Genomic DNA, 22,174 nt, shown 5'->3' with positions numbered 1-22,174 from the left:
TAACTCACAAAGGGATTTTTCCCCAGATCCCAGAGACCCATGGGGTGACTTTTTAAAAATAACTACTTTATTGAGACTAAATTCACACAACATAGAATTCATCCTCTTAAAGTGTACAATTCACTGGTTTTTAGTGTGTTCACAGAGTTGTGCAACCATCACCACTATCTAATTTTAGATCATTTTCATCATCCCAAAAGAAGCCCCATACACAGTAGTAGTTACTCCTCATTACTCCTCCCCACAAACTCTTGACAACCACTAATTTATTTTTTGTCTGTATGGATTTGCCTATTCTGGACATTTCATATAAATAGAATCATATAATATGTGGCCTTTTGTGTATGACCTCTTTCATTTAGCATACTGTTTTCAGGGTTCATCCATGTTGCATCACTTCATTCCTTTTTATACCTGAACCCATGGTATGGATATGCCGTATTTGTTTATTAATTTTTCAGTTGATGGACATCTGAGGGGTATCTACTTTTTGGCAGTTATGAATGATACTGTTATGAACATTTGTGTGCAAGTTTTCACATGGGTATATGTTTTCAATACTCTTGAGTGTACACACCTAGGAGTGGAATTTCTGGGTCATATGGAACTCTATGTTTAACTTTTGAGGAAATGCCAAACTTTCTCCAAAGCAGCTGCACCATTTTACATTCCAACCAGGAATGCACAAGGGTTCCAGTGTCTCCATGTCCTAGTCAATGTTTCTTGTCTATTTTTTACATTAAGGGCTTTCTAGTGGGTGTGAAGCGGTATCTTACTGTAATTTTGATATCCATTTCCCTCATGACTAATGATGTTGAGCATCTTCTCATGTGCTCATTAGCCATGTGCATATCTCTTTTGGAGAAATGCATATTCAAATCCTTTGCCTAATTGGGTTGTCTTTTTATTGTTCAGTTGTAGTTCTTTATATTTATTTTAGATAAAAGTCCATTATTAGATATATGATTTGCAGGTATTTTCTTTTATTCTGTGGGTTTTCTATGCATTTCTTTATGATGTCTTTTGAAGCACAAAAGTTTTTAATTTTGATGAAATTCAGTTTACCTATTTTTTTTTCTTCTGTTGCCTGTGCACTTGGTATTGTAGCTACGAAACAACTGCCTAATCCAAAGCCACAAAGATTTATTCCTGTGTTTTCTTCTAAGTGTTTTATAACTTTAGCTTTAAGTTTATTTCTATGATCTATTTTGATCTAATTTTTCATATGTGGTGTTGGGGGATGGGTCCACCTATTTTTTTTTTATTTATTTTATTTTTTTTTTTTTTTGCGTGAATATCCAGTTGTCCCAGAACCATTTTTTGAAATGACTATGTTTTCCCCATTAAATTGACCGTGCATGTAAGAGTTGTTTTTCTGGTCTCCCAATTCTATTCCATTGATCTATATATCTATTCATATGCCAATACCACACTGTCTTGATTACTGTAGCTCTATAGTAAGCTTTGAAATCAAGAAATGTGAATCCTTCCACTTTGCTCTTCCTTTTCTTCATTGTTTTTGCTATGCTGGGTCCCTTGCATTTCCACATGAATTTGAGGATCACCTTGTCAATTTCTGTGAAAAAGGCAGCTGGGATTTTGGTAAGGATTGCACTGAATCTGTAGATCAGTTTGGGAAATATTGCCATCTTTTATTTCTAAGTGTTTTATTCTTTTTGATGCTATGGTGAATGGAATTGTTTTCTTAATTTTATTTTGATTTGTTCATTGCTAATGTATAGAAATACAATTGATTTTTGTATGTTGATTTTGTATCTTGAAACCTTGGTGAATTTATTACTTCTAGTAGTTTTTTTTTTTTTATTTTAATTTCATGTGGTGTGTCTATATGCAAGATCATGTCATTGCAAATAGAGATAGGTTACTTCTTCCTTTCCAGTCTGGATGCCTGTTATTTCTTTTTTCTTGCCTGATTTCCTCCACAAATGGACTTAATTTGAATGGAAGTTTTTCTTTATTTCATGGTAGTTAAGATTTAATGCTTTGACTATTGTAGCTTTGGTATTGAACTCTAACACAGACATCATAAGTCCAGTCAGGCCTAGAAGAATACTATTAGTGTGAGTCATAGGAAATGTCTTTGATGCAAGAAGAAAATTTTGAGAAAGATTGTGGGACTAGAAGTCTTTCTAATATTACTATGAATGTAGGTGCAAAATCATCTTTGCTGGCTAGCATTGTAGTTCATATATTTAGAGCACTAACATGTTGGTGATTTCTATCACCTAAGCTGTGTCTCTAAAATAAAGGCCCTCTAGATGATGGAATACAGCTCTTTTGGCTCTACTTCTGGATAAGTAAGAACATCTCCTTTTCTATTGAGCACCTACCAGGCCAGATATTCTCTCAGGTGCTAGACATGTAACAGTTGACTAAGACAGATAAGGCCTCTTTCCTCAGAGGTTTACATGTCTGTTGGGAGGTAGACATAAACAAATTGTTCGTGAATTAATTATAAACCATGATAAGTACTGTGAAAGACCATGGAAGGAACTTAGCCGTCAACTTAGCAATCAAGGTACTGCAATCAGGAATTGTAAGTAGACATCCCATTGAAAATCTGTGCTCTTGCAAAGTGCCAATGTGAAGCAACTTGAAGACAAAGGAAAATAAGACTCTTATAAAAGGAGATACAAGAGAACTGTCCTAATCCCATGATATGGAAGAGTACTAGTAATTCTTAAAGAATGCTTACTGAAAATGATTTGCTAACTGCTTGGTAAACTTGTTCTTTGCAATGTTTTATTCATATTTTAATAGAGTTATCTATTATTAGGTTCAAATATTTTTAATTAAGAAAGAAGTACAACCCTCTGGGTAATATTGCAACCATGTAGATAGCTGGTAATTAAACTTTTTCGCACATATAACTGTATTCAAACAATTTTGAACGAATCATTTTAAACCGGCAAATGTCATTATGTGTTTCTTTAAACAAACAAACAAAAGACTTATATAACAGGCTTTGTAGCTCCAGAAAACGTTTGAGCTTACTGAAGAATGCTTAGTTTCATAAGAAAGACCAAACATGCTACCAATTATAAATTCAGGTATTCTCTTTAGAAAAAAAAGAGACATGACTTTTAATAGGAAAAGAATTGTAAAATGAGCCATATAACTTTTGACTTTAACCTTCACATCTCCATTTTTGAAAATCAAAACTGAATTATGGAAGGACACTTTTGAATATATTTTAGGCCATAGAATAGTGTGAGAACATTTTTCCCTTTAATTATCAAGCTATTTCCTTTGGATAATGTAAAAGAATTAGTTTCATTTCTGCCCTGATATATTTGAACTCAGTATTGGAGAAAATCTATCATCACATTTTTTAAAGTAATAGAAGTCTATGCAATTTGTGCTCTATAAACTTAGAGAAAAAATGAATTTGCAAATTATTTTAGTATTTTTAAAACATTATTTCATTATATAAAATTCTGCCTTTTCTAGGGTATATAATACTCTTTGTTGAAGCCATCTGTCTCTCTTTCCATTTGCCACTCAAATGTGCCATTTGCAACTGTTTTTCCAACAATACCCCATTGTTTGAAGAATCCATAAATGTCTTTCTGACCCTTCTCTCCCTTCAGCTACAACAACATTGCATTATTTCAAAACACCTGTTTCAGAGTCAGGTCACCCTGTGTATTAGACATATGTTCATTGCCCTGGCCAACTGTGCAGGTTCACTTAGCGGTAGTTCTCCCTCCTTTAGCAGTTTCTACCACATGTGCCCACTGGCCTCATGCTGCCCTGGTCACTTGATAAACAGCCTTCCCCAAACAGAACCCTCTGTCAAAGCTATCTACATTTTCATTCTCCATGACTGATAAGTCAAAAGCAGTGGACACCATGGCTCAGAGCACCAGCTGGAATCAGACAGGCCTGGAGTTGAGTCCTGGCTTTGTTCTTTTTTATCTATGCAACCTTGGATATATTTCTTAATGTCCTTGAGACTCAGTTACCTCATCTATAAAATGGAGAAAATAATACCTATCCCACAGGGTTGTTTTGAGTGTAAAATTAGATAGCGCATGTAGAACACCTAGCCCCTAATCTGAAGTATACTTTCTTCTACCTTTTGCTGAGTGGTTAGGCAGAAATATAAACCAGTATGACTGGCATTCTAAAGCAAATGAAACCTTTTCAAATTCATAAAATTCCATAAATTAATTACAGATACTATTCTGTAAGGGTGGTGGCTCTGTGGTTGTGTGCTTCCTGCTCGCTATTTATAGTTGAATCAAGTGCTAACAGAGTGAGTTTCTGTGTGCCTTCTGCCAGGTAACATATTGGCATGTTCTCAGGGATACCCTAAAGAGAGAAAAATATTTATTTATAAGCAGGAAGCAGTATCTCTCTGATCATTCCCCAGAGACCACCCTCTGTGTGTCTACCTTGTTCACACAGCTAAGTTGCAGATGTGTAGCTTCCTGCTTGAGGTCTTGAATTGAATTTGGGCACAACTAGTAGCAGTTCATAAACCATAATGCTAACCATGGTGACAATGTTTCCTTTACTAAGTGGGGCACTCCTACCAATAGCTTTTGGAAAACAGTCTGATGTTTGATGTTTTGTCAAAACTGCACTCATTTCTTGTCTCAGAAAAGACAAGGTCATTATCTCAGTTTTGTCTGTCAGTGCACTGCTGGGGATATTGCTGAAACTGCAGAATTTGGTGATTAAATAACATTTCCACTGCCAGTAAAAGTATTTGAATTAGGCATAGAAATTTTCCAGGTGTAACTTGTTCCTATCCCTCTGCTTTCTTTTTAAATATTTTTCAGACCAAAGCCTTGCTGTGCTACAGAACGGTTTGTTTCTTTCATTTTCTTTGTAGCTAATGTTTAATGTAATGGTTGCAAAGGCAAAATGGTGTGGAGTAGAAGTATTTTTAAATAAGTAAAATGGAATTATGGTTCAAGTTTTGGGTAATGGTATGGAATAGCAGAAGTCACTAAGACATTTTGATATCTCCATTTCTGAGCAGCTTGGTATGCAAAGAATGCGCCCATTATTCTAATGAAGAGGAAAAATTTCAAGTTCTCAAAAGTTTCAGAAATTGTAGTTAGAAAGAATTGACAGACATTAAGGTGCTATCAGAAGTATGAGTTGCCTGTTTAACCAACACTATGATGGTTCACTGTCAATTCTTTAATATTCTAGTGCTAAGGTTAGCATCCTACTCATCAAATATTTATTGAAGACATTTATCTTCTCTGCTGCCTTGGTTTTCCAAGTTTTAAATAGGAGCAAGTCGTATTCACCTCTTCATGGAAAAGGTACTAAGCTGAGTGTATTTCCTAAAAGCACTGAGATCTGAAGTCCTTGACTCAGAAGCTTTTATGTGACTTTAATGGTTTGAGGTATCTCCAATATGCCAGGCCTTCTACAAGGTGCTCCTTACTTTATCTCGTCTTTATCTCCAACCCTCACAAGAGGCCTTATTGTTCCTGTTTGACAGACAAGGAAGCAGAAAGACTCCACCTCACTGTTGTCTAGATTGTGACAAAGCAGTGTCAAATCCAGGAGTTAGGGACAGAAAAACCAGGGCACCTTCCACCACAATGGGCTGCTACCCCCAATTAGAGTCCACTGAAGAAAATTCCATGATCATGTGACAACTTAACTTCTCTTGCCACTTTATGCTTTAAAGTATTTTAATATGCAAAAGCACACACAAATGTTGGTATATCTGTCATTATTCAACCAAAGCTTTACATTCTAAAACAGCTCAAGCTTACTTAAAGTTATCTTCTTCCCACTCCAGACATATCAGTTGGCTTACCTCCTCTATTTTCATTTCTGTAAACAGTCTCAGTAATAATTTTCCTGCTGGTTCTTTAAATAATACCTTAAACTACCATTTATTGAATGGCTACTATGCTTGTCCCATGTACAAGGCTACAGTTGCCCCGTAGATGGCATATCCTTGAATATAGTATGAAACCTATTCAATTTGATTTTACTATATTCCTTCTAGTATATAGTTCATTGTTAAGCTTGAGACGTACCCTGAACTCAGAAGATAGGCATGGGAAAATTAAAATTTGTTTTTCAGTTCACTTTAAGGTTAGTAAGAAGAGTTCAGTTCTATTTGTCAGAGAATTCTTTCTGAAAATTAGCAAGCTGTCACAGCAAAAATGTATGGAAGTATATTTCTATTTAGGTCATAGAGTAAAAGGTTATTCTATATAAATATAGCACATCAATATAAAAATACTTTTTACAAAACCTTTCATGCATGTTCCTCCCCAAAGAAGAGAGAGATGTGTGAGATGGAAAGTTATCTATCTCTTTACAAGGAATTTTGCCAGAGGATTCTTGGGTGAGTGATGTGCATAGTTAATGAAGTATGAGTTGAGCCAGGCTTATGAAATGTCTTCAGGGTCACATTCTAAAATGCTTATGACAGATAATTAAAAGGCAGCATCAAGTCTGGTTATGCCTAGGTCCATGTGCCTGCCATGAACATAGCACACGATCTAGATTCTGACCAGCTGATTATGGCCTAACTCCTGATTCCTGCTATGTAATTCAATATAGCATCCCTTAAATTTAGTAAAATTTTTCAAGTTGTGCTGTGGCTTGGTCTTTAAGTTTTAATTTACTCTTTTGCATGGTAGAGACGTGTGCTAAAAGCTACCATACATTGTGAATGAACTATGTGCACAAGTATGTGTCACTTACAGCTGTGCTTGTGGCTACTGTCTTCTCTCCATTCCTTTTGTTATTGGGCCTACATCCCCAATGAATCAGGTTAAACTCTTGGGTGTGATGCCTAGCTCAAGAATCTGAAACAAATTTTCAGGAATGCTAGTGAAGAGATGCCCTGGAACACTAATTTACCATCAGCTATTATTTAAAATGTCACTGTGGAGATTAAACACTGTCTGCAAATAGCAATAGAGAGAAGATTAATCCTCGAATTCACATGGCAGTTAAAGTTTAAAATTAGCTTTGGAAAACGGACTTCTAGTACTTTTCCTACTGTCATGTTGGGGTCCAAAAACATCTTCCAGAACTTTCTAATGACAGCTATAAAGTTTTAATAAATACAAATTTCAAACCACCAGTGATACTGGCTCCCCAGCTGCATTTACAAAATGCATTTTTTTCCCCTGCTGAGACTGTTTAGATTGAATTTTCCAGTGATTCACAAGTGAGCCTTAGACTTTGTTGTTGATCAGAGAGATGTGTGCGTATTATAAGCCTATATGTTGATGAGTTTTCATAAACTGAACACACCCATGTAACCATCTTCTGGATCAAGAAAGAGCAAGACCAGAACCCCAGAAGCCCCATTGTGCTCCCTCCCTGTCACTATTCCTTCCTCACAACTAATTATCCCCATGTTTGATTTTACCAATATGTACTCTTTGGTGTCTGGCTTCTCTCACTTAGCATTTTGTTCATGAGATTCAATACATCACTCATTTCACTGCTGTATTGTGTTCCTCTGTGTGATTATATCATCCTTTTTGTATCCGTTCTACTGTTGATGGGCATGTGGGTGATTTCCATTTGGAAGCTATTAAGAATATATCTTTTGGTAGAATCTTAGACTTTTAATAAAACTTGGGCAGGGAAAGGGAAGCCATTTGGTCTCTTAAGGTTTAGAATAAATTATAGGTATTCTTATCCTTGGTGCTTTGGAACAGTGTTACTGACTTCATTGCTGAAACAGTAATGTATAAGTATTACTTGATAGTCTATTTAATTATTTGATATGAACACAAGCTCCCTACTTCCAAGTTGCCCCCTGTTTTTCTGCCTGATGGTTGGAACTTGCTGCCATATTGCCCTCCTTCTCCTTCAGGCCCCTTCTTAGGGACCATCTCCTCCATCCTTTATGAAGGTTTAACTGATCCTCCACAAAATGGTCTTTCTCTTTTCTGAAATGCCAGACCATTTTGCATATCTCCCTTCTCTTATGTTGTTTTTAATAATATATCCTAACAGCTACCATTTCCTTTGTAGTAGTGCTTTTTAAAAAAGTTACACTGGGAATAATTTTTTTAAAATACAAAGGTGGAGATTGTTTGATAGTCCTTGTATTAAAAGTTTTTGCAACATCATGTCTCCTGGGCCATGACTATCAGGCACTGTCACAATGCAAGCCTGATACTGAAAGAGTCTCAGATTTTATAGGCTCCAGAACAAAAGTAACATCCCAGTTTTCTCCCAATTTTATTCCCCTTCAACCCATAAAGAACAGAGTGAGGTTCTTGGTCTGATCTTATCCCATGGCCACGTCTCATTTTTCTCCACACCTCCACTGTAGATTTAGCCTTGTGTCACCCAACGTTTAGCAGAACTGGTTCCTATCTGAGGCTCCCAAACTTCTATCATCAGATAGTTGATTGATTAAACTATTCTGTCCTAGCAGCTTAAGGAATAGATTGGGCGAAGGGCATCAAGTTGAAAGGTTGTTTCTGTTTGATATGTTTTATGTTTTTGCTGGAGTTATCAGTTTTCCTTTTAATCATTATCAAGGACCTATGTGATCATTAATACTATACCTCAACATATACTACCTTATTTTGGAATTCCTTCTTTATAGCTCTCAATTACCCTGATAGATGTAGGGTGTATGAAAGCAAGGCCATATCTTAATCGTCTTTGTAACTTCACTGGCTTAGGCTCCCAATAACGTCTGGAGAAAGATCGGTGAAAACGAATGACTTGAATGGCTTGGAGAGCGAAGGACTGGCCTGCGAATCTGAGCACAGCTGAATTGTGTATAGCCTTCAGCCCATTGCCTGGTTCCCAGGACAAATCTGATTGATAATGTCTCCCCTCTTTCCTACAAGGATATTTTGAGATGAAATTGAGTTATACATAACATTTTGAGCCTTTCAGAGATAGTATTACATAAGCCACTTTGCCTCTCAGCAGTGGTGTAATTTAGTTAGATAACATCTTGTGCTGGAGTCCACTTTAATGCAAAGACTTTATTGCAAAGCTTCTTAAAAATAACCAATAAATGATTTAGCCTTTCTGGTGATTTTGAAATGATTTAAGAGATTGCGAATCAAAAACATTTCGGAAGACTAAGTTAATTACCTGACTCCACCACCAGTTGCTTTATTGGTGATGCTGGGGAAAGTTGCTTTCTTCTCTCTGCTGGATTTTGGCTGCCCCTTCCGAGGTGTTGTCAGAATACATTTTGCTGTTGTATGAAATAAAGTCATGGAAATGCAGAGTTTTAAGCAAATATAGCATCAACAGTGCCTGGCACATAATAGGGTCTCAGTAAGTTTCTATAGAATAAATTAATGAATCAATCTATTTCCATTATTGCAGTGGAATATAGGGAATGTCCCAGCTACCTATTCCTTCAGCCTCAGCTTCAATACTGCCTGCCAGTGGTGGGAGTCCTTCTGAAGGCCACTAACTCCGTTTGTCAACAAATTTAATTACTCTCAAATGCCACCTTAGACTTCTGTGAGATTTTCTATAATTCCACTGGGTGGTTAGTCACATCTGTGCTGCATTCCACAGACATCTTACTCATACCTCTGTTGTGGTATTTCTCACAGTACATTAGAATTCCAGTTATATAATACCTCTCAAGTCTCCCTTTGTAGACTGTGAACTCTATGAGGACAGAAGTATGTCTTGTTTTCTTTGTGCTCCCAGTTCCTAGCATATTACAGAATGAATGAAAGACTGGAAGAAGGGGGACAGAGAAAATGAGCGGAAAAAATAATAATAACAGGGACTGTATGTATTGACTGCCAACTCAGTGGTCTCTTAAGAGGGCTGTGCTCATCCCTGAAAGTGTGTACCAAAGACAACCCATTCAGATTCAGGAAGAAAAATTGAAAATAATTTTGTCTTTTTAATCCTAAGCATTTTAATTCCATTTTTGTGTATGTTTTATACTCTACATATGATTTTAAAATAGTCATGCATATATTTAATTCATAAATAAACATATATTACAAAGTACACATTCAAACACTTTCCATTAAAAGTACAAATAATACACAAATAATACATTTGGAGACTCCCTAGTATATTTGTTTGTCAGGTGCCTCTACTAAGCATTCGATGTAATATTATTTCATTTAGTTCACCAAAAATCCTGTGAGGTATGTACTGTGGTCCCCATGATGAAGAAGTTGATGCATAGAGAGGTTAGATAATTTTCCTAGTCATTTATAGCTGGCAATTGGTGGAACTAGGGCCCAGGCTTAGATTTGTCTGGGTTAATCACTGCCACATCCTCTCTTATTCTTCTCTCCTAGAACCCAGGGTTGTTCTTTGGGCACAGTACAGCCTTGTGGATTAAATAAGTAAATCGAATGAAAGATTTAATCATATGAAGTACATATTAAGGCTTTCTTCTTAAGAAAAATTGTGAAAATTAAAATAAAATGTCTTTTTCATTGTAAAAGTATGTATTGGCAATGATGAGCCAACTAACATACCCGTGTGACACATTAGAACGCTTAATCCCACTTCTTGACCGAAAAACTGAAGAACAGCAAGTTACTTGTTCACTGCTGCAGCTAAAATCAAGCAGCTGGTATTCTCATGTTCACATCTGATTACCAAGCTGCTTTTTTTTAATTGAAATATAATTTGTATGCAATAAAATTCACTCTTTTAAAGTATGAAATTTAGGAGTTCTTAGTATATTCACAAGATTCTGTAACCATCATTTTGACCTAATTTCAGAACATTTTCATCACTCCAAAAAGAAAGCGTATACCCACTAGCAGTCACTTCCCGTTTCCCTTTCCTTCAGCCCAGCCATCCTCTAATCTACTTTCTGTCTCTGTGAATTTGCCTATTCTGGACATTTCATATAAAGTAAATCATATAATATGTGGTCTTTTGTGCCTGGCTTCTTTCAAATAGCATAATATTTTCAAAGTTCATCCAGCCCTTCATTACTCTTTAGTCTGAATAATATTCCATTATGTGGATAAACAAAAATCCATTCCTCAGTTGATAGATATTTGGTTGTTTTCACTTTTTGGCTATTATGGATAATGTTTCTGTGAACATTTGTGTGTAAGTTTTGTGTGAACATATGTTTTCAGTTTTCTTGGTATAAGGTTAGAAGTGAATTGCTGGGTCACATGGTAACTCACCTGTTTAACATTCTAAGGAACTGCCAAAACTGTTTTCCAAAGTGGCTGCACCATTTTACTTTTCTGCCAATACTGTATGAGGGTTTCAGTTTCTCCACATCCTTGCCAACACTTGTTATTGTCTCTTTTTTATTGTAACCATCCTAATGGGTATAAAGGTATCTCATTGTGGTTTTGATTTGTATTTCTCTAATAACAAGGATGCTGAACATCTTTGTATGTGTTTATTGTCCCCTCGACTACTTCTTTTGAATTTAAATTATTTCTGTTTCCTTTTTTACTTTTGCATTTTTCATTGGGATATAAATTTTATTCTTCTTCTTATGATACTTATGTTGCCCCCAAGAACTCTGAAAGCATATTAAGTGCTCATGAAATATCTATTAAAGATTGCATGGCTCCTCACAGTGCCAAGCTGCTTGTGCCATGAACTATAAGGATTTAACTGAGTTTCCACTGGCAACTTTTTAGGAAGTCTCCACATCACATTATCAGATAACAAGCTTTTATAAACCCCAAATTATGATGATAATAATGCTTTATTATAAAGCATTTAATGTCATAGGAACTCCAATAATTTTTTTCAAAATTATATAGTTTTTAACTTTTTACATTCCTGTGAGGCAGAAAAGAAGCCAGAGAGTCCTCTAAGAAAGTGTATGTAGAGATATAAATATCTTTAAAATTCTAGGGTGTCTTGGAAAAAAATCCTTGTTAGTACAACCAGTGTTTCCAGATGTATAAGAAAATTTTCAAATTGCTTTTAAGTTATATGGCAGTTCTGCATGTAAATCACACTGCTCATATGTGATGCTAATATTTTAGTAATGTTGAAATTAATGTTTGTTGTCAAATCTAGTTTATGCCAGAGAGAAAGGAAGGGAAAGTTTTGAAAATTCTATATGCCAATTTCCACCTATACCGTGAAATAATATTTATACTAGCATCTAAAGATCTATAGTAGTAGTATGTTTCAAAAAGTACCTGATAGATGACATATACAGTGACTCCACCTTGGTTGGAGCTATGAGATCTTCCAGGCTTTCAGACCTTACAGGTTCCCATCTTACATTCGAAATTTTTTTTGTTTGTTTGTTTGTTTTCGAGACGGAGTCTTGCTCTGTCGCCCAGGCTGGAGTGCAGTGGCGTGATCTCGGCTCACTGCAAGCACTGCCTCCCGGGTTCCCACCATTCTCCTGCCTCAGCCTCCCGAGTAGCTGGGACCACAGGCGCCTGCCACCGTGCCCGGCTAATTTTTGGTATTTTTAGTAGAGACGGGGTTTCACCGTGGTCTCGATCTCCTGACCTTGTGATCCGCCCGCCTCGGCCTTCCAAAGTGCTGGGATAACAGGCGTGAGCCACCGCGCCCGGCCTACATTCAAATTTTATTTGATGGCTTTTACCAATACTAGTCATTCTCAATCGTACTGCAAGTTGAATAAATTTGGTCATTTATGTTTACAATGATGAAATTCATCAATTCACTCATAAACTGTGCTTTTTAAAATGGCAAATGTTTTTTAAAAAACTGCTTTTAGTTTTTGTTTTTTTACTTAATCTACAAAAACTGGTTCAGTACCTACTAGGCACCAGACCTAGGAAAGGCAGTGAGAGCAAAACAGTCATGGTGCTTGCCCTTGTAGAGCTCACAGCAAACCTGCCAACTCCAGAAACAATTCCATCACTGCAACTGTGATTAATGCTAAAAGTGAACATTTTAAGATTCTGAGAGGGCATCATAAAGGAGCTGACCCAGTTTATGGTTGTCAGGAAAGGCTTCCCTGAGGAAGTGATACATAATTGAGGACCTGAAGGGAGCCTAAGCATTACCCAGACCACGAGGCAGAGGGGATTTTCATGTGCACAGGACTAAGGCAGACAGGACTCTGATGCTTTTGAGGACCTTAATGAAGGACAGAGTGGCTGGCGTGTGAGGAGCAAACGGACAGGAGGCGGTATAATGGATGGGGCAGGTAGTGCATGGAGGCATGTTAGGGATTTGGGCCTCTGCCAATTGGGGAGCTGCTGCAGGGGTTAAGCCTGTGGCATTGTTAATAGCCATAGAATTAGCAAAGGCCAAATGACCCTTTGTTATTTTTCTCTCTCGTGGTCAGGAATATGACTGGCGAAACTATCAGCCGAGCCAGATGAGTGAATCCGAGTTACAGATGCTGGCAAGCCTACGGCGGCAACAAAATGAAGAACTGGAGGATGCTGGGACTTCCCATGGCCTGAGTGCCTCCCAGGTGGACAACTGTAATGTCAGCATAAGTACCAGCAGTGACGACACAACCACCTGGAACTCCTGCCTGCCACCCGTGAGTCCCTGGCTTTGCAGCTTCCTCTCATTGATTAACAAGGAGCAAGTTTCATTGCTTAACAAGGAGCAAGCTTTTTTCTAACAAATCCCAGCTTTGTCTGGAAAAGACAGGACCAAAATGAGAATACTCCCTATGAGAAATAATCAGAGTCCATTCTGAAATAGTGTTTTAGAACGGGGGACAGAAATTAGAAGATGACAGTCTTTTCTTAAATTGTTTTATTTACCTTCAGAAAAGCTTTGTATGATGATATATCAAACCACACATTGAAAGAACAAAAAGAACAATTTTACTGTAGACACTGGGTGTCCCATTGTATCCCCTGTTCCTAGTACAAGCCCTGTGGCACATACAAGAGGCTCAATATTTGTTAAATAAATATGTATGAAATGAATGAACACAGAGGAAAAGACTATAGTTATGCAAGTATTGCTTGGATATGAAGACAGAAAGGAACCTTCTGTAGAAGTCACCAGATGTTCACTGACTCTTCCCTGTGGCTGATGGGCTATGATAGGCACTGTGGATGCTTCAGAAGCTTATATTCCCATGTGTTTCCATAGTTAAAGCACTTCAGTATGGCCCATTCCCCTCACTATGGCCCAGCAGAGGAGTTGGAACAGGTCTTAGTCTTCCTGTTTTTCAGGTGAAGAAACTGAAGTGTGGGTCCAAGCTTCCACACCTGGTCAGTGGCGCAGCCTAGAGCAGAGCCCGGTTTTTTTAACTCAGTCCATTCTCTACAATACTGTCCTCAGGGACCTTACAACTTAATTGGAAAGACAGAGCATAAACATCACTGGAACAGTTCAGTACAGCACAAGAAATGTCATAAAGCAGAATAATAAAATCATTGGTATAATAATGATAATTAGAGCTACCGTTTCTTTAAGTACCTAGAGCCATTTTGAGACCTCCACAGGCCTAAGAAACATTTACTTATAAGGCTACATTCAATATCATAGCAAACCGACTAAAATATACTTTCATCCAAAAGTAAATATGTTTTTGCTATAAAATTTTTAAAGAAAACATAAAATAACTTTTACTCATTTATATAAAGATATATAAACTATATAAAGATTGAGTTGAAGTATAGTTGACAGTGGATAAGTTAGGTTTTAAGTATTTAATTAAATACATATGAATGTTGTGATTTGCTTTTCATATTTTAAAGCCAGTTTTTTCCAGGTCTCCAACATCTTTGTAGATCTTGGAAATCTCAGAGGCCCTGGCACCTGATGCCTTGCATGTTATCTAGTTTACTCCTTATGGCTACTCTGTGTGGTAAGCACTGTTGCAGAGCTCTTGAGTAAGGAGGCTCTTGAGTAAAGTGAATCAGACCTAACCTGGTCTGACTCCTAAGTCTGGGCTCCTGACCACCATGATGTGGTGACTCAGTTGACAAATGAGTGTTACCCACTGGATATCTGGATATCCCATGGAAGGTGAGATTTCTGTGCTCTGGGGAGAACTTACACAAGTCTTCATGGAGAAATTCCATTTGGTTTGATGGGGGGATTAGTGCTCTTTATCCCTACCTTGCCTACCTTCAGGTTTCTCTCACCTCAATTGTGCTTTCATTAAACACAACTATCAAGCATACATAACACCTCTGGCAGCCTTGGTGCCAAAAAGTATCCACCCACCCAGAAAAATATCTGACTTCTGGTTACTCTGGTTAGAGTATCCTTGTAGCCAAGCTAAGATCATAAGAGTCAGTTGATTTTTACCAGTACAATTTGCAATAGAATTGAAACATTGCTTTTCTTATAAAATATTCCACAGCAGTCATTTAAACTGCAAGTAAGAAAGAGAACAGTGGCCTCCTGATCGAGCTCATTCTGTCATGAAGTAGCTTGGAGACCAACATGACAAAGGGCAAGCTGAGGAATGATTATTTATGGACTGAAAAGGCTGAACTCTTGGTTGCGCTGGATACAGTGTTCTCATCACTGTCCTGTTCTGAAGGACTGAAATCTTCTGCATGACTTCTATTCCACTCTAAAAGTATACAGCCAAAAATAAGACCTTTGGTAATGAACTTAATAACCCCTCTATTTGACCAAATGAGAAATTGAAATGGTCTGATTTTTTTAGACAGAGAAAATATTGAAAAGTCTACCTTTGGTACTCATAAGATATGTTTATTATTGCATCAGAGTCAGTCTATCTAACATTGGAACTACCGCCAAATGGAAAATTGTATTCCTTAATGAACTCTGTAACTCGCTGCTTGTATAGAGTTTAGATAGGGCAATTCTACAAGCATCATTGTGGTATTTTTGAGAGCTCCTGCCTTTCTCTTTAAAAGTTGCACAGGGACAGTGAAAAAGAAGAAATAAAAGAATTCATAACTTTATTCATCACAATAATATCCTTTTTTTTTTTTTTTTTTTTTTGAGACTGAGTCTCGTCCTATTGCCCAGACTGGAGTACAGTGGCTCAATCTTGGCTCACTGCAACCTCTGCCTCCTGGGTAACTGGGATTACAGGCGCCCACCACCAGGCCCAGCTAATTTTTTGTATTTTTAGTAGAGATGAGGTTTTACCAGGCTGGTCTCAAACTCCTGACCTCAAATGATCCGCTCGTCTTCGCCTCCCAAAGTGCTGGGATTACAGGTGAGCCACCGTGCCCAGCCTATCCCACTCTTCTTTTATCTCAGTGAATAATGTCAACATCCATATTGATCCTCTAACCAGAAATTTGGAAGACATCTTCATTTCTCCCACTTCTTTATCCCACATTTGTCTGGTCTCCAAATCCTAAGAATCCTCTCTCCTTTTTATCTCTTAACCCACCCTTCCTAATACCACAGCCTTGGCACTTTTCCATTTTTCTTTTTTCCCCTTAATCCCATGACAGATTATGCACTTTATTTTTTTTCAATATTTATTTTAGATTCAGGGGGTACGTGTGCACATTTGTCACCAGGCTACATTGCATGATACTGGAGATTGAGGTACAAATGATTCAGTCATGCAGGCACTGAGCATAGTACCCAATAGTTACTTTTTCAATCCTTGCCTTCTTCCTCCCTCTCTCCTTTAGCAGTCCCCAGTTTCTATTGTTGACATCTTTATTTCCATGAGTACCTGATGTTTAGCTCCTGCTTATAAGTGAGAACATGCAGTGTTTGGTTTTCTGTTCCTGCATTAATTTGCTTAGGATAATGGCCTCCAGCTGCATCCATGTTGCTGCAAAGGACATGATTTTGCTCTTTTTTATGGTTTATGCACTTTATTTTTCATCTGAATTCCTTCAATAGTTCCCTAACATCTCTGTGCCTCCAGTCAAAGCACTGTAACCTGGTGGTTAGGAGCATCAGCTCTGACATCAAATTGCCACGGTTCAAATCCAAGCTGTGACCCTTATAAAATGCTTGGCACTGTATCTGAGACATAAGTACTTAATAAATGAAGTTTAGCTGTCATTATTATTATCATTATTATTCACATTAGTGATCTTCCTAAAACCCAGATCTGATCTGATCTGATCTGATCTCTTCATTATGTAAAGCCTTTCAGTGACTCCCCATCACCTCTTTACTTTGGCATACAGGAGCCCCCATGATCTGAGACTTGCCCTCTCTCCAGCCTCATCTCGCACTGCACCCCACCTTTCACTCCATTCTGTAGTCCCACTTGTAATTCTCTAAATGCGCTCTGCACATTATCCCCGTACCTTGGACCTGATTATCCTCAAGACTTAGCTCCAAAGTCACTGTAGCCCTTCTCCAGGCCTCATTGTGAAGGATACACCTTCTCTGCCACAAGAGTCAGGAGTAGCTCCCTGAAAACTCTCACCACAAGCTTGCTTGTCTGTCTCACATTCACTCATTCCACACATATGTTTTTGAGTGGTACAATGTGCTGTCAACTAGGCTGGCTTCTGAGGATACAGATAAAGCCTTATCCAAGCTTGAGGTGTTCACAGTTTTGGAGGGGAAGCCCAGGTAAATGGCTGACTGTAACTCAGGATGGCAAGTGATAGAATAATGAGTTATGGGAACACGTGAGAGGGGGCGATTCCACCTGTGGGTTTCAGGGATGCTTTCACAGAGAAGACAACAGTTAAGCTGAAGTTCAAGAATGAGTTCAAGTTCACCATGTAGACAAGAGGGGAATGGAATTCCAAGTTCCAAAAGGAAGCCAAATTAAGTCTGTGGTGGTGGGGACAGTGGGGAGTCTCTCCTTAAGCAAGATAACCTCCTTTTAGTGCCTTTGTTTCTCTGTCAGCTTGCATAGCACTTGAAATGAGTTTTGCTTGTCTCACTACCCACCCCCCCACCCAACATACACACAGGGGAGCCACTCTGCTCCTGCCACAGTGTCGACTTGGCTGTCACTTGGTGAGCCATGCCCTGTGTTCAGCTCATGCCTTGCTCATCTCTTCTCTGTCTGGCAGCTCCCTCTCTACTTAGAAAATGGCTTTTTAATTTCTGTTTTGGATTTTTGGTTTTTGGCTAATTTTTTATTAAAGACTTGTAATTTTTTTGAGCTGTTTTGGGTTCACTACAAAATTGAGAGGAACCCTATTATCTGTGTCCCCCACCAGAATGGTAATTTGTTACAATTAATGAACCTCCATTGACACATCATTATCACCCAAACTCCGTAGTTCACCTTAGGGTTCACTCCTGGTGTTGTGCATTTTATGGATTTGGACAAAGGTATAGTGACATGTATCTACCATTATAGTATCATACAGAGTAGTTTCACTGCCCTTGAAATCCTCTGTACTCTGACTGTTTATCCCTCCTTGTGCTTATTTCTGAAGGCCCAACTCACTTGTCGCTGCTTCCTGAAACGCTCCTAAACCCTCATCCCACCCTGAACAGAATTACTCGCTTCCCTCTCTGGGTCCCTGTTACCTTCACATATTACAGCACATATGACATCAGCTACCAATGTTACCAATATCCCCAAGCCTGCTTGTGAATTCCTTGAAGGCAGAACCCTGCCTGTGTTCTTCCATACCTTCTATGTTGGAGCACAAATGCTAGCACAAGGCATCACAGCCAGTCGTCAGTCATTACTTCAATGAATCAATCAATAATGTTTTGAAAAATTCCTTTTTTACATATGAGTTCAGGTCCTTTGCAGGGACATGGATGAAGCCGGAAACGATCATTCTCAGCAAACTAACAGAGGAACAGAAAACCAAACACTGAATGTTCTCACTCATAAGTGAGAGTTGAAGAATGAGAACCCATGGACACAGGGAGGGGAACATCACACAGCAGGGCCCATCGGAGTGTTGGGGGCTAGGGGAGGGATAGATAGCATTAGGAGACATACCTAATGTAGATGACAGGTTGATGGGTGCAGCAAACCACCATGGCACATGTGTACCTATGTAACAAACCTGCACATGTATCCCAAAACTTAAAGCATAATTTTTAAAAATTCATTTTTTACTCTAAAACAAGGTAATTTTCATCAAGATTCCAAAATAAACATCAGCTTTGCTTTGCTTTGCTTAAATAAATCCTGAGTGATGCATGTAATATTTTCAATTCAAGATTTGATAAATGGATATTAAATATACACCCAAAGGAAAATCTCCTTCTGATCAGGACCTGATTGCCAATAGGAAGAAAAAGAGATGTAGTCAGGTCCCATTCAGTTTAGCATTTTTACCTGACGACTTCACACACATTGCAGTCTGAAGCCAGAAAGCCTATGCAGAGTAAATTGAAGTCTTTAGCAAAATCCATTGTGTTTACCACAAACTTTAATTCCTCAGCATCTGTACAGTTCAGAGTAATATGCACTGTTTAAAAGGTGTTTAGATATAATAAATTAGTCATTTAAAAGTGTAATTAAATGTAACCATATTCCTCATAGCAAATTGGCTTTTGTAGGCATCTCTTGCTAAATAAATCAAGCCTACTGAGAAATCCATTGGCCTTTGACAGATAAATTTTTCAAAGTTTCTAACTTAGAACCAAATTCAATTAAAACAATACTTTACAACTTCTGTGGAAACCAGGCTACAAGTAATCAATTTTGTAGAGTTTCTGTTAGGAGTAGCCCTCGTGAGATGTATTCACAAACTGGGCTCTCGGCAGCCTTCGGAAGGGTGATAGGAGTTAGTTATAATGAATTTTAAGTGAATTTTATCTTGGTGAAGGATTTTGATTGACGATAGCATAAAGTCATGTCGTGTGTGTGTATGTCTGTGTGTGTGGTATGCGTGTGTGTGTGTGTTTCTTTTTTTAAGGAATAAGAATAGCTATCAATGGACACTGCTTCATGTGATGCCCAAACAAATATAAATTCTAGATCCGTCAACCTGGGCTCAAATCCCAGCTCTGCCATTTCTGGACATGATCATCTCTGAAATGGGAATAATAAAAGAACCTTCCTAATGTTGGCATGATGCAAATCGAATGAGTACATGAAATGCATGTGCCCGGTGCTTAGCAGAGTAAGCTCACACTGACTGTCAACTGCTGTTCCGCTGAGGTTATTCTCCTCAAACGGCCACTTGAGTGATCAAAACAGAATTTCTAGGACATTTCCCCTTTTTATGATGACTGAGACCTGAAAGAGTAAGCAGAGATTCTGTAGTGCTTGTTTTGATGTGAGTTTAACCGTTGGCATACAGACTGACTCCCTCAGATCCTTACAAATAAACTCCTTTATTATTTCATTATTTGAATATTTCATTTCACTGTCCCTCCTCAAATGTAGATTCAAGAAAAGTAGGTTTATTGTGCAGCTTCCCTGTGAGAAGATGCCCCAAAGCTGTCATTCCTTCAAGTTAATAATTAACATAACCTGACCGGGGCGTGGTGGCACAGGTCTGTATTCCCAGCTAATTGGGAGGCTAAGGAGGATTTTAGCCCAGGAATTCAGAGCCCGTGTGGGTGACATAATGAGACCCCATCTCTTGGGGAAAAAAAAAAAAAAAAAGAATTCCGGGTAAGCTAATATCAAGCACATAAGTCTCTAGCTTACAAAAAAAAAAAAAAGAAAAAAAGAAAAGAAAAACTCATTGCATGCATCCATCAACATGGCATGTTGCAGAGCATAATATTTGGAGAATAACGAGGCAAAATACACTTAATAAAATTGCCAGCATATGGTGAGGTTCTCAGACAAATTATTTATGGTCGTGATTAACCTTGCAACAACATTATTGCCATTTTCATAGGTTTCACATAACAACATAAAATATTGTTTTTACCTTTTAACATGGCAGGATTATCTTATCTCCTGTTCTTTTATTTAGCCTTCATTTTGCTCCCTCACCCCAAAATCTCTAGCAGCTTGATCATGGAAAAGCAAAGCTTCTTGTGCTCCCTGGTAGTTAATTTTATATGAATACTGTTTGCCTGGCACTAGCACATAGCAACAGCGCCACCAAAAGGCCAAGGTCCTCAGTTTCTGGGATCTGTTCCTTTTCTTTGTTCGACAGCGTATCAGCGTTTTTGCATGATATTCCTGGTTGCTGTGTATTCAAAATATAATATATTGGCATTTCAGGCTCTTTATAGTTAATAGGTTTTAATTTATTCTAATCTACAGATTCATTAACTTCTCAGGTCTCTTTGGGTAGAATGAGTTTTCTTTTATCCTTCTGAACTAAAAAGGTATGTAGCTGATTGTGCTAAGCTGCAGATAAATCATATGAGCAGATGTTCTTATACAACTATAGAAATGATATACAAAAACTGATATTAGAGTCAGTGTAATATCTGTACTGTCAGGAGGAAAGATTGAAATGTGCAAGTTGTTCTGTGTTTAGTGACTATGAAAGTCACCCCAGAAAATAAACTTTTCTTATTCTCAGAGTACTGTCTATTATATTTTATGATTGTCCCAAATTTAGTAATGTGGCAAAATTCATTTTTTTAATTTTAAATACATAATGACATATCTTGAGAATAAAACCAATGAATTTAATTTGTGGTCAGGAGAGTCGTATATATTTCAAATAAATGTAATTATTCAGGGTCACTTTTCTTTTCCTGCCACAAACAGAACTGATTTTGTCATATTTGTTATTCAAAAACTTAAATAGTCACCACTCTAGATGCACTCTCGAGCTGGAATAAACACTACAGACAAGTGGTTAGGAAGGTAAGCTGTGGACTCAGACTGCCTGGGTTCACATTCTAGCTCCACTCTTCCCGGCAGGCATGATCCTGGGTTAATACCCAGTGTCAATTTCCTCTTCTGTTAAATGGAGTTGTTCATCCTGTTTATTTCATAGAATTGCTCTGAGGATCAAATGAGATCATATCTACCAAGAATTAGCATAAGTACTCAATAACTATCAGTCACTGCCATTATGATGATAGTCATAGTTCATTGTAGATACTGATTGCCATCCCTTTGCATCTACTTACGATATTCTCTAGGTATGGCTGAATGCCAAAATCGAAACAAATTCTGTATTATTTCATTGGTACTTTCACAGCATGCTACCTACCTAGAAATAGGTTTACTGCTACATATGTATATAAACATATTGTAGGGGAGGAAAAATATCTTTTTCTCATCCATCCTGATTCATATCCAAGGCCTCTGTTGTAACAAAAGACAGATTAGCAAAAGAAAAACATGCAAATTTATTTCATGTAAATTTTGCATGATACAGGAGTCTTTATAAGGAAATGAAGAACTGAACAAACAGTGAAACTTGAATATTTTTACTCTAGGTTTGATGAAGAGGGGAAAGTGGTGGAGAAACGTGATTGGGCAAAGGAGATATGAGCT

General features: G+C 37.8%; 1 protein-coding gene and 1 long non-coding RNA gene across 4 annotated transcripts in view; one reads left to right on the top strand and one right to left on the bottom strand.

Annotated features, from left to right (window-relative positions):
• The window catches only part of LOC115896436, a 223,519-nt gene extending 202,775 nt beyond the window's left edge, over positions 1–20,744 (bottom strand). The window contains exon 1 of the long non-coding RNA XR_004056313.1: positions 20,640–20,744. This is a non-coding gene — a long non-coding RNA (uncharacterized LOC115896436). The remainder of the gene's footprint in view (positions 1–20,639) is intronic.
• Positions 1–22,174, top strand: part of C1H3orf67 (chromosome 1 C3orf67 homolog) — a 317,333-nt gene that overhangs the window by 233,616 nt on the left and 61,543 nt on the right. For all 3 annotated transcript variants that reach the window (XM_030927040.1, XM_030927037.1, XM_030927031.1), the window contains one exon: positions 13,241–13,444. In XM_030927040.1, the coding sequence (XP_030782900.1) occupies positions 13,241–13,444 (204 nt within the window). The remainder of the gene's footprint in view (positions 1–13,240; positions 13,445–22,174) is intronic.

Source organism: Rhinopithecus roxellana, chromosome 1 (assembly GCF_007565055.1).
Source record: "Rhinopithecus roxellana isolate Shanxi Qingling chromosome 1, ASM756505v1, whole genome shotgun sequence".
Classification (NCBI taxonomy): Eukaryota; Metazoa; Chordata; class Mammalia; order Primates; family Cercopithecidae; genus Rhinopithecus; species Rhinopithecus roxellana.
The sequence above is the reverse complement of the archived record's forward strand: the minus strand, read 5'-3'. Positions and strand labels throughout refer to the sequence as shown.